At 46.7% G+C, this 27,816-nt stretch overlaps 2 protein-coding genes across 4 annotated transcripts in view; both read left to right on the top strand.

Moving 5' to 3' along the window:
• The first annotated feature begins 90 nt into the window (after positions 1-90).
• LOC144120627 (integrin-linked kinase-associated serine/threonine phosphatase 2C-like) lies at positions 91-13,598 on the top strand. 2 transcript variants are annotated; one of them, XR_013312464.1, is made up of 8 exons: positions 91-308; positions 414-611; positions 676-793; positions 3,290-3,396; positions 5,369-5,550; positions 6,646-6,767; positions 8,901-10,938; positions 10,993-13,598. XR_013312464.1 is itself a non-coding variant. In XM_077653224.1 (8 exons), the coding sequence occupies exons 1-8, from the start codon at positions 278-280 to the stop codon at positions 11,463-11,465; spliced, it is 1,113 nt and encodes a 370-aa protein (XP_077509350.1). In that variant the 5' UTR covers positions 91-277; the 3' UTR covers positions 11,466-13,598. The 2 variants fall into 2 exon arrangements, 1 of the variants encoding a protein (XP_077509350.1); XM_077653224.1 differs by having other exon boundaries at positions 8,901-9,102; positions 11,313-13,598.
• Positions 13,599-15,067: 1,469 nt separating this feature from the next.
• The window catches only part of LOC144120625 (EF-hand domain-containing protein D2-like), a 51,499-nt gene continuing 38,750 nt past the window's right edge, over positions 15,068-27,816 (top strand). For both annotated transcript variants that reach the window (XR_013312463.1, XM_077653222.1), the window contains exon 1: positions 15,068-15,358. Coding sequence is in view for 1 of the 2 variants with exons in the window: in XM_077653222.1 (XP_077509348.1) it covers positions 15,213-15,358 (146 nt within the window). In the remaining variant the exon portion in view is untranslated. The remainder of the gene's footprint in view (positions 15,359-27,816) is intronic.

The following is a 27,816-nucleotide window of genomic DNA, read 5'->3' as shown; positions in this document are numbered from 1 at the left end:
TGTAAAATTATCTTCGCTTAAATAATGTTATCATTTCACACACGATTTTCAGTTTTTTACGCAACTTCGTCGACTGTCCAGCGATTTGCCGCGTGTTTACTGCTGCTCAGGCAGGCCCAAACGCAATGGCTTTTAACTCGTGCGTGATGCGTTTGAGGCGGTTCCGTTAGTTTACTGCGATCTAAGTTTTGTGTAGTGCATGCATAGAGCTGTTTACGACTCACTGCTTTTCTTCTCATTTCTGATTCGTTCTGAGCTTCGTTAAAATAGCTTTCACATGGATTTGTTCAGCGATCTCCCCGAGCCAGGTATCATTTGGAGAGCTCTTTCAGCACCTCTGTCGGTTGTCCGCAGCGGTGCTTGCGGAGCTGCCGCTCGCACTTAATCCAATTTTTATGCTTTGCATTAAGCAGAAAACGTGTCCAAGGCCATTCGACAGGAGCCAGTGGCCAAGGAGATCGGCCACAAATTCATCGCGAGGGTGGTGAGCGACGCGCTGTTCGACGACCTCCCGTCGCCTTCTTCAGTCGAAGAAAACAAGCCCATCGCACAGACGACCAAGAGGCCACACGACGATGAAGAGGGCTCTCAGAATAAAAGGCCTGCGTCAAGTATGAGCGGTCGGACTTTGTCAAGCTCGTTGTGGCCCTGCTAATTAGCGCGTTTCTCTTGCAGGCGTTCTGGCGTTGCGTGGCTTCGTGGCGGAACGCAAAGGCGAGCGGGAGGACATGCAGGACGCGCACGTCGTGCAGGACGCCTTTCACGCAGACATTCCTCACTTGCACGGTTCCATGTTAGTAGCCGCGCGCTGTTTTCGACAAATTACTATTTCCTTACAAGCCGGGCGCAAAGATGGGCCGGCTTGTTTGACATATTGATGAGTAGTAGTACTCAGAAGTGCTTCTTTTTACGCAAGTTCACCAGCATGTTATGCTGACGCATCCTTCAGGTGCCCTGATTGTCTTATTATCTTTGCGGCCCAAAGGTGAACGCGGTGTCAGATGTCTGTGCATGTTTGTGATGACGAATACACCAGTGGCAGTATAGTACAGGAGTTTGCAGTATGTTGTCTGGAGCACAAACTGCACCCTGTAGAATGCATTGGCTTCACTGATGTGTGGCCTAGAGATCGAAAACAGTGACCTATCTTGCGTAGTGTTTGGTTTACTTGCATTTACTTGTCATTCTTCAAAAATCTGTATTATACCTTGGATGCAGTGGCAGATGTTGCCAACCCATACTGAAGCATGCCATTGAAGGGGTGAGGAGCACTGTATGTGTGTAACATGGGCTCTGAATCTGCTGCAGCAATGAATATGAGTAGTGGTAGACAAGTTGGTTGTGCTTATTATCAAGCCACTAATTAAGTTAGCATAAAAAAAATGCCAATTTTTATTATTTCTGCTCAGCTCCTTCATTACTGTGTCTTTTCAGAGTGCACATCACTGGGCTTTTCCAAGGGCAGGGTTGCTTATGTAGCTGTCTTTTCTTTAGTTTTGGTTTCACAGGTATGATGTCTCACAGGAAGTTGGTCATTGTTTCGAGTGAATAGCAAGTGCATTCAGTAGTGGCCTGGCACTAAAAATTACTGTTATTGCAAGAGTTGTGAATCTAAAAGGTAAACAGCATGTATCTGCTTTTAGCTAAGCGCGCTGAGCTCACTTATTTGCATTTGCTTATAACTTGGGTTGCGTTACCCTCTTGCTTTTGTTCATCATAGTTTGTTGCCTGTATTGTTTCTTTGTACATAAGGGGCTGTTGCAGGAAACGTGGAAATATTCAGGATGGTGAGAATGCAGTACAAATTCATTAATAATAAGAATCAATAACGTGCACAAATTTGACACAAAGGTGGCTCAGCTATTGTAACTAAGCACAGATAATATCAAATGTGCACGGCTATTTGGCATCAAGCGCGTTAACTGGTTTAATGGTAATGAATTGTTAACGGCTGAGAAATAGTATTACGCATGAGTTGCCAGATGGAAAAAAACCCAGGTGGTTATTGTTGGATGGAATTGCTTGCTAACTTCTCTTGCTGTTCCTTTGTGAGGTTTTGAGTTCTAGAAAGCAGCAAAGCTACATTTATTGTGAGCAGCTAGCAATGTTAAGAAATTTGGAGTGCACTTGTAATCCGCATTTTGCTCTACTTTGAATGTCTGCACCAACTGATCCCGTCTGTTAACGTTTGGCCTCGGCAAAACTATTCGCATAACAGGAGTAAAAGAATGAAAAGCACATGTTTTCAGGAAAAGGAACTAGTGCTACGGTAATGATAGCTCATGCTCTGGCTTGTGCTACTAAATATGTTATAAATAGAAGGTTTAGGCTAGTGTGGTTATGACACTATACTTTCAGATATGTGTTTTTGTGCATACACATCCTGTTACCTGTATTTTCAATGGAACCTGTCTGCATGTAAGCTAGTGTGAGTCAGCACACATCCTAGTTTCAATTCCTTCTAGTGGCTTTTGTTTTCTTTCCCTCCTGTATTCTACTTAGCAAAAGCTGAACTGATCACCAGATGCAATAGGAGGAAGGCGTGCTGAAATATGTGTTGTTGCACTTGTTTCACTGAAGTTGCGCATGTAGCAATTAGTACTTTTGGTTAGTGCAAATGAAGCATCACATAAGACATGTACAGTACTCACGGATTGAAATAGGACATTCGAAGCGCAAGCCTTGCAGTGCCACGCAGGCATGTGGTAAACCACAGGCCGGCTCGTTGGCGACTGGAAGGAACAATTCTGCTTTGTAGATGTTCTCCCCCTCGCGCCATACCACAATGCACCACCTTGGTTCCATGAGCATCTACGGGCGGCGCTCCATGAAGCGACGGCCACGCGCTCCGAATGTCCTATTTCAATCCGTGAGTACTGTACAGAGCGTGCATTTGCATTTGCATTTGGCTGCGAAGCCCAGGTTTGGAAATCTGATTCTTAGTCGTGGCTACTAATGGCAGCTGCATTTCAGCAGATGCAGAGTGCAAACATGGTCGTATGCTGCGCAATATCGGTGCGCGTTAAACAACCCAAGGTGGTTGAAATTAATCTGGAGCTCTCCACTTTGCCATCCTTCATAGTCTACATGCAGCTTCACAGTGTTAAATCCTGCATACTACTACATGCAACATATGCTGCTATACTTTGTAAAGATTGTACAGAATGCATTGTAGGTATGAAAACGTTGTGTACACGAGAATATGGATTATGGTGCAGTTTGAAAGTGCCTCTTATTGATTGTAATTTGTATTTGAACATGTTTTGCATGCCTCTTTATTTGTCTGCAGATGTCGGCTCGCTTACTATGCCGTCTTTGACGGGCACAACGGCTACCGAGCATCGCGGCACGCTGCTCAGCAGCTGCATCGGCAGCTCGCCACCCGATTCCCGAAGGGTACTGCCTGCCTCCCCATTCTTGCGACCTTGTCTTAATCACTTAGGGCCCAAGGTCAGTTTAGTCCCCACATTTTCTTGCCTCTCCCTGGGCAGCTGCACCCACGTCATTCACTCACAGTGAAAAGGGGAAACGGAAAAGGAAAGACTTGCGTGGGGCCCACTGCTGGCGAGGTACCGTGTCAGCGTGCAGGGCTAGTTTCTTTTCTGTGATACTAAAGCTTGTGCAAGGAATATGGACGCTTGCGAAAGAGTTTCTTGTGTTTGATTGGGATTGAAGTAGGGTGCTCACTTGAAACATGGCTTCATTTTTTAAAGTAAACATGTCAGAGACTAACTTTTTCAAACAGTTTGCAGAGGTTTCCAGACAGGCTGGACACTGACATGTCTCTCCCGCAATTTTTTTTTTTTTTACAAAACCTTTAGTTTCACATATTCCATAGTGCAAGGCAATGTTCGCTCTCTGCGCTTTATCCTCCTGAGACCCAGCAATGGGAAACTTGTTTTAGCGTGTTGGAAACGAAATCGCAGGTGTGGCAACCGTGGAAGGAGGGTTGTGCTGCCATCTAGTGAGTATTGTGAAAGTTATATTGTTTCCAGAGTCTTCAGGTGCTTTGCACATTTTACGGTGGCTGTCAAAATAAGCAAGCAGATTTGCATGCATTTCATAGGTGGTAAAGCACCTTTAGGCACTTATTTGCAGCCATAACACGAGAAACCAACACCTATGAGCACACATATGAGCGAATAGAGCTGTAAATATTTTCTATGCTTGAGGAATTTGATCATTTTTTCATGTTCGACCTTTTCCATCTCACAGCCATATGTTTGAAATGCAACAGTTTCTATTGTGTTTTGGCGACCAAAATAATGATATCCTAAGCATTTCGAGGATAAAAAAAGAAATTGGTGCTTCAGTAATGTTTGGGACCCAAAATCCTATGCATTTGAGAAGAATCAATGCCGTAATTTACACTCAGGGTCTCGGGAGGTTATTGAATGAGAGGTGCATCGCTACAGTATATTTCTAAAGACAATGTATTGCTGTCACATTGAGTTTCTGTAATTATTGCCCGTTTCATTTTTATTTGCATCTTTAAGCTGGATGGCTTTGAATGTAGCAGTCTGCGGTGCGACTGTTCTGTTAATCGTTTTTATGGGGTTATGTTGACGTGACACCCCTGTCATTCACTATCGCCGTCCCAACATCTTGGTTCTCTAGGGATGGCAGACTCGCCAAGGAATACAGCCTTGAATCCCCAAGCAGAAGGCTTCGCAGATAGTTTTATATCCTGCTTGCTACCCGTGATAATAAAGCAGTTTTTTTTTTTTCTAGCCAAGTTGAGGTGCAGTCAGATGTTTGCCCATTGTTTCACCGAGCTACTTTTTAACTATGCAGTGCTTGTTGCCCAGCTTTTGTCTTTGCCTGCTCGAAAGAGGTGGTAAGAACACCTGTGCTGTAATGGAATGGCATTGGTGCAGCTGAAAAGGGAAGCTTTTCTCTGTTCATTGAACTATTGATTATTTAGATGCTTTGTTAGGTAGTAGATGTGTTACTACGCAAAAAAAGGCTGCGGTAATATTGTGGGTCTCGGGATGCTTGCTGATGTGTGCGTCGTTTCATCGTCAGCTGCACCATCTTCAGACATCTACCTCGGCACTAAAAAGTAGTCTCATTGGACCCCAGCAAGATCACATTTGTGTTGCTTTACATTCTTTATTATAATTCTGACACCGTGAGTTAAGGAGCTCACTGATATGCCTTCCAAGGTCCAAAAACATTGCTGCCGCTAATTTTTTGCAGAAATGAAGTTTTTTCTGACTTATTTTTTGCCGCTGTGCCGTGTACTATCAAGCTACTTCTGTTTCTCTTGACTTCAGGGACCAGCATATCAGCTAAACTCATTCTCGCAGGCAGCGGCTGGTGAATGTGAACTAGCACTCATCATGCACGTCTTGTGTTTACATTGCAGGGGACATGAGCCAAGTGGAAAAGGAAATCAAACGCAGCATCATGGAAAGCTTCAAGAAGACTGATGAAGAGTTTCTTAAGAGAGCAGCGAGCTGCAAGCCGTCTTGGAAAGATGGCACAACAGCCGTAATTGTGGTCGCCATTGACAATACTCTGTACATTGCCAACCTTGGAGACAGCAAAGTAAGTCTCTCTACAGTAAGAATGAATGAGCTTGCCGTTCTGCATTTTATAGTTGTTAAAGGAATGATATGCTGAAAAAACCTTATTGAAGTAGGTATTTTTTACTGAAAAGGGATATAAGGGCTTTCTTAATAACTTGGGTGTAGGATGCGGCACAGAGAACAGTTCAGGCGCAGTACAGAAGAATCAGCTCCTTGCCGACATTGAGAATCAAACCGAAGCCCTGTAGTTTGGACAAAGTGTCCTCACCACTTGATCATGCAACAGACGTCTTGCCTAATACCTTGTGGCCTCATAGTGTGTGCATTAGTTTGCTACAGTACGACTCCAGATTTATTTCTATTCCTACATAAGTTCCATGCAGAGATTACTGGAGTGTTTGTCTTCTGGCTGGTCAAGACGCAATACAACTGGGTAGCATGTTTGTCCCCTTTGCTGCATCTTCGCATGAGCAAAAGTTCAAGCCCAGTGTTTGCACTGGCTGTTTCCGAGAGTATTTTCAGTGCAGAGAACCTGCACACGCAACTTCGCCTCAACCACTGATGTTCACAAGAAAATTGGAAGTGGAACAATTAACTTTTTCTGTAGGCTGTTTTATTGTCACTTGGCTTTTTATTCTTTTTGACAGAAGATATACAGGAGCAAACACACTGTAAGACCACCAACTCTATGTGTATGCAATGGTAGTGTATATATTTCACAAACTCAGAGAGAACCACTGTCATTTGTACTTATCTACCCACGGCTGAGTGGCTATGGCGCTTGACGTTGAGCATTACGTTTCTGGATTGAATTCCAGCTATGGCAACATCATTTCATGGGGGTGGGGGGAATGCAAAATGTGCGCATGTGCTAGCCCAGGTTATTGAAATTAATCCTAAGAATGTTCCTCTTTCCCTGCTTTCATTCATTCTTACATCCGTTCCCTTATGGCACAGTTCAAGTGGTCACTGTGAGTGAAGCAGTTCCTGGCGGTTTCCTTTCCGTATCTCCCCCCCCATTCTGTGTGCCCTTTGCAACACAGCAGCAGACCATCAGCAAGGTTTCCTGGACTGATTTGTGCAGCGTATTACCTTTTGACTCCCTTCTTTACAGGCCATCCTTTGTCGATACCATGAGGAGTCCAAGAAGCACGTTTCTGTTCCGCTAAGCAAAGACCATAGCCCAACAGACTATGGTGAAAGGATGCGTATACAAAAGGCTGGAGGATATGTGAAGTAATCACCTTTCACTCGCTTTTCTCTTGAGGTTGCAGTTTTTGTTTCGGTGCATAAGTGATGGGATTACAAGTGGATGAATTACAAATTTTGAATATGAGGTGTCACGGTCATCGCAGATGTCAATGAGGGGGTGATGGCAGCAACTTCGCGAGGAAGGCTGTTCCAGTCGATAGCAGTTCGGGGAAAAAATGAGCCAGCAAATGTGCCAGTTTTAATAAGTGGTCAAACACTATGAAAAGGATGTGCCATGCGGCGGGGTATGTGTGACAGTGGAGCTACGTATCGGGCATGAATGAGAGAATCGTGAAATACCTTATGAAGCTGGTAAAGACTTGGGATGTGGCAAAGATTGCCAAATTTAAAACCGCAAATTGAGGTTTTAATGGTGTTACACTCACATTAAATTACCAATGGGAATGAATTAATCTTGCAGCTTGTTAGCTAGATAAGTTTGATGTGGGTGCCAGATTGGAGATACATATTCTAGCCTTGACCTGATAAGCTATTTATGTGGGAGTAATTTTATTGTGCTGTTATGCATGCCGTAAGACGCTTTAGGAATACGAGAGATCTGTTTGCAGATGATATGATGTTAGTAATATTGGTATGCCAGGAAGGGTTGCTGCTTAAGATTACAGCTAGGTATCTTAAAGACTGTACAGGTTAAACAGAGGAGTTAGTCATAATGCAAGCAAGTACGAGGGGGTGATGGCGGTGATGGAATGAGACAAGCTTGCATTTTTTAGTGCTTAGTTCAGTTAGCCACTGGTCAAACTGTTTTCAAACTTGATTAAGACAGTTTTGTACAGCTTCTTGATGGGACGCAGAAGTTTTAAATTCAGAACACGTGTTTTCCATAGCTTGGTCGCATATCAGTGTGTCTCGTGCATGCGCAGTGCAATTTCAAAACTGGTGTTCACACATCTGTCAGGTAAGCCTGCCATCTAAAGTTTATAGAGGGCGACTGTGTCGGAGAAAGTTAATTTTTTGCATCCAAAGTATATTGCTTGAGATTTAATCATGTACTGTGTAGTTGGCACTGTGACAATTCGGCTGCATATATCTAAAGGAGGATGCATGGAAAGACGGAGGTAAAATTAAATTTTTTCGGGAATATTGCCTTCCACAAACTTTTGACTTTCAGCGTAAGATATTTTTGTGACGAAAGCCCTTGTTCGGTCTTGTGTTCCTGAAAATAGGCACGTGCATGCAGCTTAGTAAAACCAATGTTATTTGCAAATAAAACCTTGTATTGTGGTCTCCTAAGAGGTTAATACTTTCCTAGCCCAGGCAAACTAGTTGGGGAAATTTGTTACAGTGAAATCTTGGCAAGATGGATTTACTTTTCAATCCACACAAATCTTGTCATGCTGGCTGAAGTAATGCTTTAAAACTTGTGCAAGACGAATATCCAGCATCCCTCAAAATAGCTGGTTGCGGCAGATGATATTTGCATGCCTTGGATGTTCGTCTCAAGTTAGGTGTAGGTCTGGAGGGCGGTATCTCAACAACTCTTTCCTTCTCAATTTGCCGGTCCTGTCTTAAATACTCTGCCTGCTAGCCATGTTCGTCATGTCTTCATTGCTTTTGCTTGTGCCAGACTGAGAGTGAGACCTGGCATACCAAACATGGTTGTTTGGCTTACTCTTTAATAATGGTAAAAAGAGAATTGTCAGATATATATCAACAGCATTTGAGCAATATCTGATATCGCAAAGCTCTTTGCTTCATTGCCCTTAGGACATCCAACAGTCTTTGCAGTCATTTAACTGATATTTGGTCTTGTGTTGTAAACTAATGCTGTGTCAAGGAGTATTGATATGTTTTGTGGTGTCGAAAATGACATCGGAGCCAGACCGGTGGAACTAGTCGACAACGGCAAGGAAGATGGTCGTTCAGCACCTCCACCGATTTTAACAGTTCGTTTATTTACAGAGCCTAATGGCAGGAGATCAAAGGTATTCACACAGCACACTGCTGCAAAATCCAGACATACACACTGGATTTTTTTTTCATCACCGCAGTTTCTTTTCTGTTCCCACACAGTGTTTCAGAAGTAAGTTCCCCTAGTAACAATGCAAAAATTGGTAGCTGACTGCTGTGACATGGCTCAAGCAATTTGGCCTGCAGGGATGGCCGTGTGCTGGGTGTGCTGGAGGTGTCGCGCTCCATCGGTGATGGCCAGTACAAGCGTTGCGGTGTCAGCTGCCTCCCCGATGTCATGCGTTGCCAGCTGACGCCTGCTGATCGCTTCCTGGTGCTCGCTTGTGACGGCCTCTGGAAGGTCTTCACATCAGACCAGGTCCTCAGCGTTGTGCTCACCGCACTACAGGTGAGTACAACGATGCCTGCACACCTGCTGCAGTGCCCTCGGGCAGCATGAGCTAGTGTGGCGGTGATGTGAACGTCCTTTTCTGTGTTGGGCTGCACTGCTAAAGCAGTGCTCACTTAAATACGGTAGGCTGGGCTGTACTACTGGAAGCTCGGGCTACAAAATACTAGTGAACCTGCACCTTCACTGTGAGCAAAGTTTGAACTTGTTTATAGAAAGCTTTAGTGTATATGAGACATCTACTTCTTGACCTATTGGTATACAGCATTCCTGAGAAGAAGGCTGAGCTCTTTATTTAATTTGTTGGGAGCCTTGAGATCTTTGCACACCATGGATTTCAACAATTTTTGTTCTTTGTCATCACTAGGTAGTATGAACTTACTTTTTGAGCCCCTTCACATCACTGTTGTTTTACGCTTTATAAAATTTTGCTCAAAACAATTCTGTACTTTGAGCTTGGCGCTTGGTAGCCTTAGATGATCATGCACCACTAAACTCAACACACAGCAGCGGCTACTGGTATACTGTTACATTAATAAATGTGAGATTCATGTTCTATTGTACACTGACATATTACTAAAATGCTCTTTCTATGTATGATAGGTAGAAGGGGAATGGATACATACTGTGCAAATGCTTAATTACTTGATGGTTGCACTTCATGTAATTTGTGTTCATTCCCTAGTTTCTCTCCCTGCTGCTTCACACATGGCAGCAGCTAAACGCAGATAATTGTGTTAAAGCTAGTGTGCATCAAATGTTAGGACCGCAGAGAAGACACCTTCGCGTCCTTTCCTCGTTTGGTTATTGCGTAGAGCTCGCTACTGCCCTGTTTTGTCAGCAATTGCAGCGCACCTTCTGCAAGAAAAACTTGATGCAACCTTGTAGAGCTTTTCAGCTTGTCGAAACTTCTCGAGAAGTGCCTCCTATCATGTTTTGCTTAATTATATAGGCTTTATTGGTGAACTTAGAGTGATATGCGGAAAACTGAGGAGGGGTTCTCTTTTAAACACCTGCATGCAAGTGTACTGAAAGAAACATGTTCAGAAATTTTACATAGGAGATGCAGTCAACTGTATGCATTTGAGCACTCTTTAGCAACTGCTGCACAGTTGTGGGCATTTGTGTAGTGTTTGCTAAGTACTGCTCACTACCCTGAAAAACACTTCGAGCAGAATGTGCCTTATCGCATGTCACGTACAAGGCCGCATGCAGTTCTCCACTGCTCATCACAGGCGAGAAGAATGGTCTACACAATAAAGCACTCAATTATGCTTCAGTTGGGCTTTTTACTTGTTGGTGTCACCATTGCACTGTGTTCTTTGTGCAACTCAGTACGGGGCAGAAACAGTCAGCTCACTTATTGCCGAGAAGTGTCAGTCAACATGGCAGCGCAAGATTTAATGTTAGCCAGATTCCTTTTTTGCACTGTGGCTTTGGGAGACAGAACAAAGGTCCCAAAATGTTCACTCTATCTAAGAACTCAGCAGGGCAGAATTCACCTGATAAGTCCAGTGCTCTTGAATGAAATCTCTAGCTGATATGTGTTAGCTGGAGCAGGCACTGCTGTTTTCAAGACAAAGTTATGCGAAATAATGGAAGTGTCTGATGAAAGTAAAAAGTATTGCCCTATAGCAGCAGTACACAAGGGCTTCAGAGTGGCTTATGAACAGTTTTTAAAATGCTTGGTTTGTTATTAATTAGGCACTCATATGCCGTTTCAAATGATATCACTTGGACCTCTATTGTCACTTGTCTCTTTGATATGTAGAAAGGTTTGTGTGGAGTGATATAATTCTTGCTCTCCCTTGTAAAATGTTCACAACTAACAAGTGGGTGAGATTTTCCAAAGGTATGGTTTAAAGACTTGATGGTATTGCCAAGTGGTAGCAATTAATCCATTTCCAGGCAGGCAAAACGTTAAGAACTGGAAAGCTCAGTTGTGAGGAAGGGAATAATTACTAATGACACTCGCCTAAGCATAAGGCGAAGCTGTGCATATTTTTCATATCGTCGCTTAAAAATAGGGGGTCAGTTATTTGCTTCTGTTAAAATGTCCTACACCTGTGAGGACTGCTCTAAATGCATTCGACTTCAACTCCTTATGCTTTATCTTTTTTCGCAAGGTATTCTTGTACTAGCTGTTATCTTTATGCTGGAGCAGTGAGCGCTTTTGGAAATTTTTTTTTTTTCATCTTCCTTCTATGCAGGATGAGACAATAACAGCAGAAGGAGATGAGAAAAGGACACTAGACCTTCGATATGAGACTGCCTGCAACAAACTGGCCAATGAAGCTGTGCGGAAGCTGAGTGGCGACAATGTCACCGTCGTAATAGTTCACATAGCACGCGACAAGCACTGAATCCTCCTCGGCCAGGTTGGCACCGGTCATGCTCTTGAGAGAGCTTGTGCAGCAAGAGTTGTCTTGTTTTGTATATGTGTGCTTTCGAGAGTTCTTTCTCTTCATTGTCACATTTTTTTCATACCGATAGGTTTTCATTCATTATTTTTTCATCACTAGTTGTGATACATTTGTTAAACATACTGGGTGTGTTCTGTCAGCTAAGTTAGACTTGATGGAGAACAGCTGCTCAGGCCAGGGGCATTATTGTGGAACCAAACGTGATGGCGGAAATCTTCACTGCGGTGATACAGACTAGTAGTAAGGTGGAAAGTTGGGTTAGTTGAATCTGATTCATGATGTAGTTAGCGCCAAAAATGAGGACCAAGGGGGGAGAAAGGCACAACATGAGCGTTATTTCGCAACTGATATTTTAATGGAAAAACTCATGCTGTATACCCATCTCATGAAAGCAAATCAAAGAAAACATACATGATAACATCAAGAAAAGCTTAGGGCACGATACATCTAACGGGGGTGCTGAGTAACATGATATATGGTGCAAAAGGAGGAAACTTCATAGTCGCAATCACGGAAAACATAAACCAAAAACGAAATGGAGGGAAGGGACAGAAGAAATTAGTCCCACATGTGGTCCAGGTATGCCAGTTCTTTAGCTGTCAAAGAAATTGACGGTGTGCTTATGCATGTGTTTCCCTGTCTTGAAATATAAAAAGCCTCCGTGAGCTTGCACTGAAGTCTTCGTTTATGAGTTGATAAAAATTCAGCTTGGGCTTGAAGGGGATTACATTTTTTCTTGCACACTGGCTTACATCCCGGCACACAATCCGGCTTACAATCTTTACATCCCCAACAATGGTCAACCAAATGCGAGGACTTGGAACCTGAGAGTGATCTTTATGTTCCTATAGCCGTACATTTACACAACGTCCTGTCTGACCTATGTAGGTCTTGCCACAGGAAAAAGGCAGCTCATATACCACACCCGTTCTGCAAGGGATGAACCCCAAAGTATGGCATGCCTTAGGCCTTTTCATATTTTTTATTCTGTCCTCTCTGGTTCCCTATTATTCTCCTTACTAGGCCGCACACTTTCTTGAGCTTGTTTGGAGCCAAAAAGATTGCCTGCACACCATAGCACCTGGCCTCGTGTTTTGTCTTTCGCTCAGCTTGGTCCTCGTTTTTGGTGCTAACTACATCATGGGTACAGACTAATATAATATATGCAATTTTCTACTCATACGAGCCTTATTAGCAAAATTAGCCACAACAGAAAACTCCTTTGAGCTGGCGCAAAAATGTGGATGACATGTGAAGGAGCTGTACTAACACATGCATAAGCACTAATTAAATGTCGCACTTCTTTTCGTGAGGAAGCTAAAGTTTTCTCGTGAGGCTGCAAGTGTCATTGCACTTTATCTCATTAGGCCATAATTCATTTCAGGGCGCTTTGTTTTGTTTGTTTGTTTTTCAGTGTGTGCCAGAAAACTGAAAGGAAGGCATGTGTTCATGGTTGTAAAGTTTATCGTGACAAGAATTGTCCATGCGAAGCAAAAGCTAAACATCGCCATCATGTAATGCTTTTTAGCACTGAGAAGCACAGATGAGTTAATGGAGTTCTAGTTTTGGTTAGAAGTCATATAGCAAGGAACGCTGTGGAGCATTGCAGCTTGTTTACTGTTGTGCAAAAACTCTGCGCAGTCTCGTGTTTCCTTTCTTCTTCTTTTTTTTTTTTTACACAGCGTGTAGCACTCCAAAGGGGCAGGCCTCTTTTTTTGTCTTACTTGCACTGGTTTAATAGGAAAGGGAAATAGGCATTTCCAGTTCAGTTTTTTATTTTTTTTAAGACTTCATGTTATTTTTTTACCTGAGCTGTGCAGATCAAAAGATTTCTGACTGGTGACTTCTGCTACATCTGACTCCTAAAGGGCCACACTTGCCTGCAGACCAGATGTGCTGGGCTTTGCTGAGACCGGCCCACAATTAGATGCACGCCCTTGCTCCCATCTCCATTATGTTTTATGGTGTAATGATGTAAGCAATGCTAAGTGGGCTTAGCATTGTGGAAACTACAGTTTCAGTTTCTGCTCTGCATGAGATGTGATATAATAAAGGAACACATTTCCACAACAGCATTGTGATTACTCAGTGGAACAACATTGCATGACATCTGCTGGCTGGAAGGTCATTAAACTGATGCATGGCTTCCATGACAAGGCTGCTGTGCAGGCTCTGTTCACACTTGTTAGGACTCATCATCAGGCCACTTATGTCTACTGCACAATAAATGCCTCTCCCATTGACCTCCAAATAACTGTCCTCTGCCAGCTGTGACCAACCTATACTGCAAACTTATCTACCTACCTCATTTTCAAATGCCCCCTGCAATGCTCATCTTGCCTTTGAATCCACTCCGTTTTCCTAAGGGACCATTGCAGTTGTCTAGAATAGAGTAAATGAAGTGACATCTGGCTGTATAGGGCCAAGCATTATGAAAGGAAATGAGGGACCGCGTGGCCTCAGTGCTTCGCGTTCCCGTGTTCTCGTTTATATTGAGTGGCTCTGTGTGCACAAGTGCAGCTGTGTAGGTGTATACAGGCCATGCACATCGTAGTACGTTGAACACTGCAGCTGGAGTTGGATTACCGCGTTTTTTTTTTTTCTGTCCTCAAAATATTACTTGCGCCCTCTGCCTACAACTGGATGTGTAGGTTCAAACAGCCGCTACGAGTCACTCAAAAGAAACTGATTATAGTATGCCCCGATGCCAGCATATGGTGGTGCACTGCATGGAGGCACCCAACTGATCATGGCATGTTTTATCAGTAAATATATATTTTTAATCGCATATTACATTGTATTATTATTTTCCTTCAGGAATAAAGTACTGGGTGTCTGTTAAATACTTGCCGACATTTCGGAATTCTGCTTTTTAGTGCTCTGTGCTTGAAAATCTGCATGCAGTCCAGTGGATGGTGAAGTACGAATTTTTTTAAAGCTGACTGACAGGGCCATTAAACAAGCTTATCCTTAGCCTGGCAGCCTTCAGCAGTCCTTGGACTACTCATAATTAAACAAATAGTTCCCGAAGCACAGTGGCCTGTCGAAGCTTAATGTTGACTTGGATTGCATGAAACTTATAAAAAGCGCACGAAAATCCTCCGGGCGAGAAACGCTTTCGAAAATCTGGCGAACGCTCGCGCTGCCCCGGGTTGTACGTACGTACAGCCCCTTACTGTGACGCACATCTCGAGCGTTACTTACCCACATAACGCATACTGTTCCTATCATCGCGGCGTACACGTTTGGTCAGCGCTCGCGTGGTGAGAGAGAGAAACTGGAGGAGGAGGAGGGGGCGCGGAAACGAGGAAGCAGACCTGCTGACGTCGGCTACGCTGCTGCGGAGCGCGGTGTGGTGACTCGTTTCGCTTGAGAGAGACGCGTTTTAAAACCTAGCGGGATATCTCTTCCCCCCCTCCGAGCGAGAGTGCCGAGCAGCATATCGAGCGCTGGAAGGCGTGCCCAGCTTATCTCTCTCCCCCTTGCTCCGCTCCTGGAGAGAGGGAGTGAGGAAGAAAAGTGCTCGCCGCGTGCGGCCAGGCGCCAGTGTAGCAGCGCGCATCTTCGGACCCGCGGCAAGTGCTTCGCCGCACTCTTTCGGGACGCAGCACGCGCGAGCAGACGACGGACAGAGAGGGGTCGGCAGTAGTCGGTGACGTAAACAGTGTGCAGCGAACTTCATCAGCCATGGCCGAGGAAGAGCTGTCGGAGAAGTTTGCCCGCCGCGAGGCGATCGAGAGGGGCGAGATCAAGGAGAAAGTGAGCGAAGGATTCAACCCTTACATCGAGTTCTCGCGCAAGGAGATCAAGGAATACGAGAAGCACTTCAAGAAGTGAGTACTGCGTAAAAGCCAAGGAATCGCGGCGATACAAGTGCAACTGCGACGTGCCTCTAGAAAATACAGGCAAACTTTTTCTTTTTTTTAAGGGGGAGGGCATGTAAGTGTAACTACAAAAATTTCCACGTCCCGTCCAGAACCTGATGTTTTAAGCTACCAATATCTCCAGAAATGTTCTGCCGCGGGAATGAAAATTCAGTGTGGAGTACCGAATGAAAGTAAATGTGTAACGACGCGGTCTTTACTTGCTGTTTAACGACCACGTAGTGCGCAGACGTTTAAAGGGGGAAAGCACGCACAGATTGCACACGGTCTCAATTTCCCTTGCTGTTCGCTGAAAAACGATGGTTTCCTGCCAAGCTGTTTCCCGTCAGCTGCACGCTTTGGCGAACGGCACTCACGTGAGGCCAGTCGCGCGAGGAGTCCAGTTTCGGTTTCGAACGCGAACCGCGCTTCGCACCAGCGAAGCACATGAGGCGCACTTAAGTGTGAGAATAAAAGGAAAGGATACATAACACCTCAATCCACGGCTTTAAAGCGGTGCAGGCTATGAAGAATGCATGCCTAGATTTAACGGCCTATAAAATGGCCGCCCGTTATTATAGGCAGGCACGTCCGCATTAGAGGTGGGAAGCGAACCGTATATAGGGCCCTATAAGTTTTCTGATACGCGCTGTAATAAGGCGAACGTAATGCAAGAGCTATTTTTCCCTTTCAATATAACAGCGTCATTAGTGGGACATGCGTGAGGACAAACTCGATGTTGCGTAGGAACAACTTTTCTCTATTTTTGTTTTATTTTTGTTCGCATGCGACAATTTATTTATATGTACGGTTCTTGAGCAGATTTAAGATGAACGGCTCAGTTTAGGCTGCGAAAATAAAAAAATAAGCGTTATGTGTATTTTCTCGGAGCTTTTTGACATAAAATTACTATATAGGCGCAGCAGGCCGCATTCCGATAGACGCGTGCTTGGTGGATCCACACCAACTTGAAAGACGCCATATCTGCAAGTCGTCGACGATGGTAAACAAATCATGGTTAGTCTATAGCTGACTGTCGTGGCTTAGTGATGGTCCTGAGTTCAATCCCCGACGAGGACAGGTTTTTCTTCAACGGCGAACGGCTCGGGAATGCGGCACAGTTTTCCTTTGTTGAAAGCGCGCAGGCATCGGAGGCGGTATAAGGGTATTGCTTCCTCGTAAGAGAAGAAAAACAGGAAAGAAAGCGATCCTTGACAAACGTTTCGTTGCGCATATGTAGAATGTAAACCCGTCGCGACATAAATATGCGTACTCATGACCGTTCTCTAGAGGAGCGAAGCCCGCGCGCTTTCAACTCTTCGACAAAGGCGGCTTGAGTCGCCGCCACCGGCGCTTGTGTAACGTGCATTTGATTACGAGTGGCTGTTATGCGAAAGCGTGATCCGGGTTCCAATGTTCGCTTCGTGCGACACTTTCCTCTTAGCAAGAAAAACACGCCCAGCTTGTTATAGGAGCTTCGCTTCTATGCTAAGTATATATCTCTGCGGGGGTGTTCCCATCAGGGGCGAAATATAGCGCTGATTCGGCGCGTTGGGGGGCACTGTGAGTAATCAGGCACTCCCTGCGAGTGAGGCACACGTCGCGGCTGATCAAAGAACTACCCGCGCATTGCGGAGCCGTGATTCCCGCTCTTGTGGACGTACAGTCTTGGTCAAAAGTCCTAAGGCCACAGCGTTCAGCTGCAGTGAAATGAATGTTCCTAGAATGCTCCGTGCAGCGGATCATTCAAAACACAAGTCAAGCAGGAAGCTTCTCTACCGCAAGAAGAAACCTTCCGCCAGCATTTCTAGGCCATTCGGTCTTTATTAGTGCCGTAAAGGCTCTGTTATGCGGCTGAAGAGAAAAGCCTTTGGCCTTAAGACTTTTGACCAAGACTGTACATCCTTTGTCAGAAGTTTGTAGCCCAAGGAATTTGCTTCTAACACGTGTGTAGTGGGACTCCTGTAGCATTCCTGGAAGTCCTACCCGTTGGGCCAAAGATCTTAACTTCAGGAGATTTTGATCACTAAGGCTGTATTACAAGCAACACGCTGCGGTTCGGAAGCACTTTTTCCGGGGCTCGAAAACATTTGACAAAGGGGTGCACACGTCATCAGAATCACATTGAAGACTACCGCGCCAGTGTCGACCAATAGTCTACAGATTGCTAAGCTGACCAATCATATATTATTATTGGTTTTTTGGTGGAAAGGAAACGGCGCAGTATCTGTCTCATATATCGGCGGACACCTGAACCGCGCCGTAAGGGAAGGGATAAGGGAGGGAGTGAAAGAAGAAAGGAAGAATAGGTGCCGTAGTGGAGGGCTCCGGAATAATTTCGACCACCTGGGGATCTTTAACGTGCACTGACATCGCACAGCACACGGGCGCCTTAGCGTTTTTCCTCCATAAAAACGCAGCCGCCGTGGTCGGGTTCGAACCCGGGAACTCCGGATCAGTAGTCGAGCGCCCTAACCACTGAGCCACCGCGGCGGGTCACCAATCATCGCAACAGTTTCAGTTCTGATTATTGAGCGCCGCCATTTTTCTCCGTCGCGACGCACGTTATCGAGGGCTCTCAAATGCGGTCTCGATGGTCACAATGCACCCTGTTACGGCACGGTCTTGTAGGTGACTTGCGAACCTGGCCCACTTGCATGACTGCACGGACGCGAGTTGGGCATCGAGAAAAATATCCGAACGTTCCGAAGACGGTTGCGCGGAGCGACCTATTCCAAGCATGGTTTCAGTTTCGGAGGCCGAGATGGGTGCGCGCTTTTGGACTTGATGCTGAGTTTTGCGCCAAGTCCCGTATAGCCGTGTGCATAGCGCGATCTAATTATGATCAATTTGTCGACTCCCATTATCTCGCTACTACTGGGCTACGAGGGAGTGCTTTCTTCTTCGGCTTGGTCGGTGGTCGGGTGGTAACATTCAAATTGGTGCATTTAGGAGACTTTATAGGAATGGTGGTTATGTATGAGGTGTCATGGTCGACTGCCATATATATCATTGAAAACAGCGTCGCAATCGGAGCCCAATGGACAACGGCGTTATGTGGCCCAGGCATAGAGATGGATGCCCCATAGTGGAGGGTTCCGGGTTAATTTCAACCCCATAAAATTTTTTTTACAGACAGAAAAACTATATTTCTGCAAGTGGGTTTTAGACCCAGCTGGGTCCCTGGGCCACTGCGCGGTCCCGCACTGTATCATGAAGGTCATGTCGGGACATGACGTTGGCAGTCCGAGTCATCACAGCAAGCTGCGATATCGGGTCTGCAGACGTGAGCAGGACCTCCCAGCTCGAGATGGCGAGCTGTCCCTGCGGGGGAGGGTCAGCAGGGCAGCCGAAAAGGATGTGGGAGAGTGTGGCGTGAGGGTCACCGCATAGGGAGCACGCAAGGGACGTGCCACAATAGTGTGATAACAGCTCTGGAGGCGTCTGAAGAGGATCTGTTGGAAGTGCGTAAGAGAGGGGTGGGGAGGAGGGTAAGTCCGACGGTCCAAACGGGGTATTTGCGTGAGCTCCGCAAAGGTGTGTGCCCGCTCCCTCGAGAATACCGGATCGAGACTGTCCTGAGCCCGGCAAATCAAACCTCGGGCCAATTTATCATTTAAGGTGCACTGACATCGCGCAGTACATGTCTTTTGCGTTTCGCCTCCATCAAAATATGGCCTTGCTCAGCAGCTGACCGCCGAGTCACCGCGGCAGACCCAATTGAGAAGGTCAACGCACGGTCTAGACTTTTATCTCCTTTCTCGGTCGTGATCAGTGCATGCTGCTGCGTTGGTTACATCACGCCCCTACATCCGCCTCCCTCCTCAATACTCGCACCGCAGGTGATAAGGGAAAAATGAAGGCAACAGGCTTCCATATATGGTTTGACCCACTGAGCGCGCACCGAGGCAACGATCGTATACGTGTCTTTTCATAGCAGCACAGAGGGGATATCACTCAGCGTGTGGCCGATGCTTTGACGTCGCGCTTATCTGCCCGTACGAATGCATTAGGCTTTTGTCTGAGCGATGAGTTCATTGAACACATAAGCTCGACTTCCGCGGGGATAAACTGAAATGTGAAGTCACCGGTCGTCGCCAGGCTCACAGACAATGAGCGTTCACTAGCATTATTGTGCTGTTTTGTGATTGTTCACTGGCTCTCCCACATATATAACGTAATAGTTGTGTCTAGCGAAGATAGCAACGTGCCCCAAAACTACAGAGTAACATGGTTTCGGAAAGCGACGATCATAAATTTCCAAATCCGCCGCGGTGGCTCAGTGGTTATGCTGCTCGGCTGCTGACCCGGAAGACGCGGGTTCGATCCCCGCCTCGTTGGCCACATTTCGATGGAGACGAAATTCCAGAGGCCCGTGTGCTGTGCGATGTCAGTGCACGTTAAAGAACCCCAGGTGGTCGAAATTATCCGTAGTCAACGGCTTCCCTCATAGCCTGAGTCGCTTTGGGACGTAAAACCCCATAAACCCATAAATTTCCGGCAGGAACTTGACCGAGCTTATAAACTAGCTAACCTCGCCAGATCCTGCTTTATCACGTCGGCCTCCGTATAATCTCTTCCTTTCAAGGTACTTTATCGTCCGAGCAATACTCATCTCGTCGCCATAGTACTTGCAGCCGAGCTCGAGAAGTAAATAGTTATCATGCCGAAGCCATTCACAGGCCGTGTATTGTGCAATACTATTGATACTATGGAACATGGCACCAGCGCAAGAGACAAGGACGAAGGGAGAAGACAACACGAACGCCGGACGAAGGGAGAAGGCAACACGAACGCCCTTCGTCCTTGTCTCTTGCGCTGGTACCATGTTTCATAATAATGCAAACAACCAACTAGCCCCGCTGTCTACCCCGATTGCTATTGTAGGCTATGGCATGCTCTCATCCAGTCGTCCACACACCTATCTAGAGCGCCCGAAAGGCGCCCCGCGGAGTACACTTGTGTTATTTACGAGTGGCCAATAGGGCTCGAAACCTGACCTTATCGATCGTGTTCCACACCTCATGTCTGAAAGATGTTTCGGGACCGCCAGCCAGCGGCAGCTGTCATAAATGCACAACAGAGCATGTCGCTCGAACGCTGTAGACAAGTATGCGCGCTTGAAAGCTATGAGTACATCCGAGTCGTTCGTATGTACGTGTGCAGGCGGCGTATGTATAGAGAAAAGAAGCAACTTTAGCCACGTGTTTTTTCTTTTTATTTTACAACTGGCTGGGAGCTGCGGCCCTCCTCCTGAGCTCTGTTATCGGGCGGATGTTTGCGCAACCATCACTGCCGCGATGCACCCCCCCCCCCCCCCTTCCCCCATAACGTTGAAGTGCACCTCCATACCTGGTGCGGACGAAGGTGCCGTGGCCTGCTACGCCTGCGTCTGGGATAGGGACAGGCATCCAGTGAATACGTATCGAAAGGGCAACCTTTATCCTTCGCATGTGCGGGTGAGAAATCATCTGTCGATGTGCGAGAGCATGTTCTTCTCAGTGTGACGCCATGAGCTCGCTTTTTCGAACAGACCAGACAGTTTATGTATCGGTATAATGCGGAGTTTCCATTGTACGCGGTACTGTCCTCCAGATTTATTTTATCTTTTACCCATATTGAACTAGCCTCAAGGAGTCTGCGGCAGGGATTTGCATACAATACGCGTAGCATATAGAGACCGATCGCAAGTCGGCAGGAAATAAAAACTACATCACTGGTTTACAGTACAAAAAAAATAATAAAACAAATGGAGTAGGTAGCTCTAAATATAATTCTCAGCTAAAACCAAGTCGGCAAAGAAAGGCCCTATATTGACCGCAAGTCTTGTCATGCGCGGTGCGTCGCATTGGTGAGCTGTGAACGAAACGGCTTATGCTTGAGGGAAGATTTAAGGAATTTGAAGTTAGGTTGTGCATAATGATAAGCTATGACATTTATTGATTCCTATCACATTAAACACGAACTACTCACTATGGATGTGAACAACCTTCTAGTGCTCTCCTTAAAAGAGGCAGAATATGCAAAGCCCGGGCTAATTTCCATCGCTGAATATATCGAACACTTATACTGTTTGCAATAGGAGAGGACGATTTTCACTTATTTTGCGAATAATAACGGGATGATATTGAAATTTCGGTTAAGATCTCCTCCTTCTATTGCTTATTGCGGGAATTTAGTTGTCACGGCAGAAATTCTCCTCTGCTACGCACAAAAACTCCGTATTTTTTTAGGTGAAAACAGGGGTGGAAATCTACCCGAGGGCTTGCGGCGTATCACCCTGCCTCTTCACCAGAGTACTTTCTACTCCCATAATGGGTTACCCTGCCTCTTTTAGGGAGTGTGCCAGAGTGCTTTCTACCCTCAAAAAAGGTAATTCGCGTTTATTGGTGATAATTTTACGTGCTCACCCCATTCCGATAGAGCCTGACGTGAAATGCGTCGAAACTGGGGCACTTTAATGTGAACTGTAAATACTGACCGGGCTCAACCATCACTGTAGCGGTGCTGCCTGCAGCAAAGCCCGCAATGGCTAATAAGTACTCTTTCGATTATTTGAAGAGGGGTGCTTGAACTCCACTTCCGCCGAAAGAGCAGAGAGCGGACAAGATAGCGGTCAAGAGGTTGGCTCTCAAGCTCTGCCGACAGCGCCTGGGCGATTTGTTGCGAACGCTGAACTCGAGCGGCTTTATATCAAAAGAGAGCGCGTACTACAAGACGTTATACGGCCTGATCTGAAATCTGCTGGGCATTCCGCCTTTAGCTTACTGTGTGTAATTTAGCAAGAGGAACAAATACGGAAAAAGCCGAACTTCCAGAATGGTTAGTGGTGTATGGGTAGGCTTCGTGGCTGCTGTTCCAGTCGCATTCAACTGATTGATAACGCACAGTTTTTACCTGCGGCGACACGAAAGGGAGTTCAAGGAAACCTTTTTCGATTGAGCCTTAAAAAAGCTAGTTGTTGAGCCGCACTACTAAGGAATTTCTTTAGCTTGCTATAAGTTCCAGGTACCAGCGCAAAAGCGTCGTGATCATCATGACTGCGTCACTTCCTGCGCCTTCTTTGCATTAAGAAGCTTTGTCTTCGCTATTTATAACAAGCGCAGTGCTGGAGCATTTGAAGCTCTTCTCCACAGCGACGGTGGTCTATATTATGTGAGTTTCAGTCGTAACAGTTGGGGGTGATTTTTGTGTCCGCATTACGTACGCTAATCTCGCACCCTCTCTCGACGGTTGTAGAGAATCTTAACGAGCACTGAAAAGTAGACAGTGTCAAGGGCAGCGTTTAACGACAGCATGATAGGGCCTGGCCAAAAGGAAGATTAACGACTCGTGTAAGGACGAGCGTCAGTGGCACTGCAAGTACACGTCCACTCCACGAGCACGGAGATGGAGACCAGGACAACAACAACAAAAAAATCGCGCTGAAAGAAGTATCAAAAGATAACAAGCAAAAAAGAAAAAACGGGACCGCGCGCCGTCTTCAAATCCGCCACACCGACACCGCAGGCAGACGACGCATTTCCTCCCTCCGTGCAGCGCGCGCGGCTAGCCGCCGGACGAACGTTCTTTCAGCCCGAAACGCGCGGCAGGTGGATTTCTCCCAGACGCTCGCGTATTATGGAGCAGGGGGAGGGGGAGGGGGGGGGGGAAGAGAGCGACCTTGATTCCCGGGAACCCCCCCACCTCCTCAGAGTCATCCGTCCGCTGATGGAAACCGGCGCAGGCGCTAGCTGCCGCCTTATTACGGAACATACACAGAGCCGCCGCCTTTTCTTCTTTGCTCCACCGACTGAGCTGCATTCGAGGCAGAGTGCACGCGACCCGCAGGGCCGGTCGACGGCTGCTCTCAGCTGAGAAATGCCGCCGTTATGAATGCCGTGGCGCGCGCCTCTTTCTCTGAACAAGCGTCGCCTCGCCGCACGGGCACGACGACTTCCACGCACACAGGCCGGCGCTGGAGACCGCATTCCGCCGGTCATCCCTGGATGCATGCGTCGCCGCCGCCTTCGTGGCCCCGATGCACACGTGTGTGTGCGCGCGCGCCTATTCTCGGTCGGCAGCCGCCTTGCCCCCGTACGCAGCTGCATTGCTTTCTCGCTAAATACGTGCAGTGCTGCAGTAGCCGTAGCGGGCATAGCACAATCGGCTGTGCATTAATTGCGTTCAACCAACGGCGCATTTTTTTTTTTTTTGTCCTTAGAAGTCCGTCCTCCTGCTTTTGTCGGCCGGCTTCCGGAAATTCAGCTTAGCCTCCGCGGCGGCTCAGGGGTTGTGGCGCTCGGTTGCTGACCCGAAAGACGCGGGTTCGATCCCGGCCGTGGCGGTCGAATTTCGACGGAGGCGAAATTCTAGAGGCCCGTGTCCGCTATCAGTGCACGTTAAAGAACCCCCGGTGGTCGAAATTTCCGGAGCCCTTCGCTATATACGGCGTCCCTCATACCTTGAGTGGCTTTGAGACGTTAAACCCCCACAAACGGTCAACCATAGGCCAAACCAATTCGGCTTAAATGAATTTCAGTCAAATTGGACAGTTCAACAGGAATGGAATTGCTGAACCCAACTGAATCATTCATAGACCTCAACCCATTTGATCCACTAGAGTCCGGCTGTACCCTGGGCCAAACGGTTAAACTGAATTCAACAAAACACCCGTTATTATTTATAATATGTTGCATTATGCGCAAATCGAAGCAGACGTCACGCCGTTGAAGGTACGTGTGCCGCAGAATTCATCCTGCACACCAGCCTCAGCAACATTTAAACCACATTCGAACGTAATATCGTTTCATTATTGGCTGGCCCCTTAGCAAGTGGGCAAATGAGTCAAGATATGCAAAGACGCAGTAACCGACCTGACCTGCCAAAACTCGCAGAGCTGCGCAACGGTTGTCGCATTTTTTTTTTTTCGCACTGCACGGATTTAGCGAACCGGCCTGCCGAACGGAAGAGAAAAATCGGCTCCTCGAAAATCTCCCGAGAGCTTTTGTTTTTTCTCTCTTGGCGTTTCAGCTATTGTCCCTGCTTTTACGTTAAACCTGCGTTGTCGGGAACGATGGACCCCTCGTAATGCTCCTATATAGAAAGATTAATTACTGGCATCCTCTTTCGCCACATTGCTTAATAAATTAAAGTGCTTGTTTTATTTATTTCGTGCTTCTTTCTCTATTTTTTTTTACTTTGAATCCTATTTTTTCCTTTTGTCATACTAAGCTATTCTGTAAGTTGTAAGCTATTATTTTGATTTCTGTGACGGTACGTGCAATTTTTCCGTTCTGTTTTTACGCCATTACTATATTCTTCCCTTGGTCATTTCTTTCGCTTTCACAATCCCTGAAATCCAAAGCTACTGGAAGGCCCACCATGTCCTCTTTGATATATCTGGATATGCAATATAGTGCACAAGAACACGTCTAATAATTTCTGCCCTGCTCCCTTCTGCTACACATCTATATCATCTCACTGTTCATAATCACTTCTATATTGCTTGGTTAGAAACAAATAGAGGGCACTGCCTCCTGAACGATCATACAGCGTTTCCTTCCGAATTTCGCTAAGATTTCGCTATTCGTCGCCGCCCTCTAGCGGTGCCCTCTGACGAACGCTACGCGCCTGAATAACGCCTCAGCGGTCGTCGGTGTCACGTGGACGCATCAGCTACTGAGGCTCCCAGCTATTTTTGTAGCTCACGCAACAATGGCCGGTTACGGCACCTTCGTTACATCAATTTCAGGCAATCTGAGGAGGAACACATGTTACTCGTACTCCGGGGTGAGAGAGAGCTGGAGGCTTTATTTTTCAAGAGCTAACCAACGTGAGCATGCGGGCGGCGCCGTGCTACTAGGCTAGCAGCGGCAGGGATCGCGAGAAAGAGCTAAGTGCGCGAGCAAGGTTACAATTCCACTTCTGGAATGGGGGGTACACAAAGTTGTTTACCCGTGGCTGCTGTGCTTAGAAAGAGGTAATTGGGGGAGCTCGGTGCCCCGAGACAGCACGGCTTCTGCATAAGGAGAAAGAGAGATAATAATAATAATAATAATAATAATAATAATAATAATAATAATAATAATAATAATAATAATAATAATTGGTTTTTGGGGGAAAGGAAATGGCGCAGTATCTGTCTCATATATCGTTGGACACCTGAACCGCGCCATAAGGGAAGGGATAAAGGAGGGAGTGAAAGAAGAAAGAAATGATGCACTGCCGAGAAAGAGCGGCAGCGGCGACCATATATGAGCGTGCTTCGGGCCGCGTAACAGCTCGGAGAACACGGAGGAAACGACAGGATCGCGCGCTGACGCGGCCGGCATAGCGTGCGCGAACTACCGCCGAGCCACTTAATATTCAGCTGACGCGAGAGCAACACCGATAGGGAAGTGGCGGCGACGTGCGCCATTATTCTCCCCTAATCGATTCATCCCGCGTTGCGGGGAAGAAAATCGGGTGCACAGTTTTCGCCGCTCTATTTTATTAGAAAAAAAGAGGGAGACAGAGTGAAGTGATCGGCGAAGACAAGCACATATGGCTAATAATAGAAGGTTGAGTCAGCATCGCCTAGGCAATAGGATGCCATCAAACCGCGCGATCAGCCAGGTGCGCGAAACTGCATTAGGAACGCTATATACTATAGTCGTGAAAACAGACATAACAGCGAATAGCGAAACGCCGGCATGGCGTGAAGTGCGCAGAAATGCCTGCCGTAGCAGTTTGTTCACGACTCTGCCGTCCTTCCTTCCTTCCTTCCTTCCTTCCTTCCTTCCTTCCTTCCTTCCTTCCTTCCTTCCTTCCCTCCCTTCCCTTCTCTCTTCATTCCTTCCTTTCCTTCCTTCCTTTCCTTCCTTCCTTCCTTCTTCCTTTCCTTCCTTCCTTCCTTCCCTTCTCTCTTCCTTCCTTTCTTCCTTCCTTCCTTCCCTTCTCTATTCCTTCTTTCCTTCCTTCCTTCCTTCCTTCCCTTCTCTCTTCCTTCCTTTCTTCCTTCCTTCTTTTCCTTCCTTCCTTCCCTTCTCTATTCCTTCTTTCCTTCCTTCCTTCCTTCTTTTCCTTCCTTCCTTCCCTTCTCTATTCCTTCTTTCCTTCCTTCCTTCCTTCCTTCCTTCCTTCCTTCCCTTCTCTCTTCCTTCCTTCCTTCCCTTCTCTATTCCTTCTTTCCTTCCTTCCTTCCTTCCTTTCTCTATTCCTTCCTTCTTCCTTCCCTTCTCTCTTCCTTCCTTCCTTTCCTTCCTTCCTTCCCTTCTCTATCCCTTCCTTTCCTTCCTTCCTTCCCTTCTCTATTCCTTCCTTCCTTCCTTTCTCTATTCCTTCTCTCTTCCTTCCTTCCTTCCTTCTTTCGTCGTTGATTAGAACCCGTCTTCCGGGTCCTAACAGAGACGCAGCACCACGCGTGGCAGCAGCAGCGGCAGCCGACCACTCTACACAGGCGCGTGGGGGCAGCCGTCAGGACTCATTCCGAAGCACTCGGATCGATGCGCGCTCCTCTCAGCCATGCGGCCTCGCGCCCGCTGGAGGCGGTCCGACGACGGTGACCTTGTGTTCGAAAGCCGCGGCTCAGTTGCTGGGCGACGAAGGACGCTCCCTCGGGCTCACTCACACAGCGCCGTTGGAGGCGACGTCGCAGTTCGAGAAAGACGTATCCGAAATGCGTCGCTTGCTGCCTACTCTATTTAGACAGGGGAAAGCAGTGAAGTTGCACCACAACTTCGAAGGAGCGACTATGTTTTTTACTCACCCATGAATCATATATCTTCTTGAAACCTGACATTCGCGTTTATTAGTGTCCGCGCTGTTCTTCGGTGTGTAGCAAGTTGCTGAGTGCATCAGTTTGATTTACAGCTATATCTGAGCCATGCGGAGCTGGCAGAGACATTCTGTACCAGTGCGCTTCGCTGTACCGCATGGAGTGCGTTCTTTCTGTCTGGCCTTCGTACCTGTATGTGCCCGTAGAAAGCCCAGCAACTATTCTTCTCTCTCTCTCTCTCTTTTCTTTTTAAGCCAAGCCTGACGGAGTTGTTAATAGCCAAATGACAGCACGTCGCGGGGCTTCCAGCCGTCGCACCACGTGCGAGCAAATGGACGCATGTTTTATGCTATGCTCTTCCGTATACTCTAAACACGAATAAGCTTATATGGGAGTGAAGATGGGGTCATGCAGCTGTCCTTTAGCGCACTCACCTTTTAGGGGGCCGGGTATGCTGCCCTTCCGGGGTACATTTCGATCACTAACTATACGGTATGCTTACTCTTGGCAATGGAGGCAGGTATATACTCCCACTGTAAAGTATATAGTAACTTGATGCAGTTAGCACTGGGAGGAGGCTTTTAAACGCTGCGCCGGAGGTCCAAATAGAGGAGATGAAATGTTTTTAAGAGGGAATTCGTTTATGTGGCCAACCGTAAGTGTTCCGTATTTTTGGCAAAGGAAATCTACC

Source organism: Amblyomma americanum, chromosome 2 (assembly GCF_052857255.1).
Source record: "Amblyomma americanum isolate KBUSLIRL-KWMA chromosome 2, ASM5285725v1, whole genome shotgun sequence".
Classification (NCBI taxonomy): domain Eukaryota; kingdom Metazoa; phylum Arthropoda; class Arachnida; order Ixodida; family Ixodidae; genus Amblyomma; species Amblyomma americanum.
The sequence above is the reverse complement of the archived record's forward strand: the minus strand, read 5'-3'. Positions and strand labels throughout refer to the sequence as shown.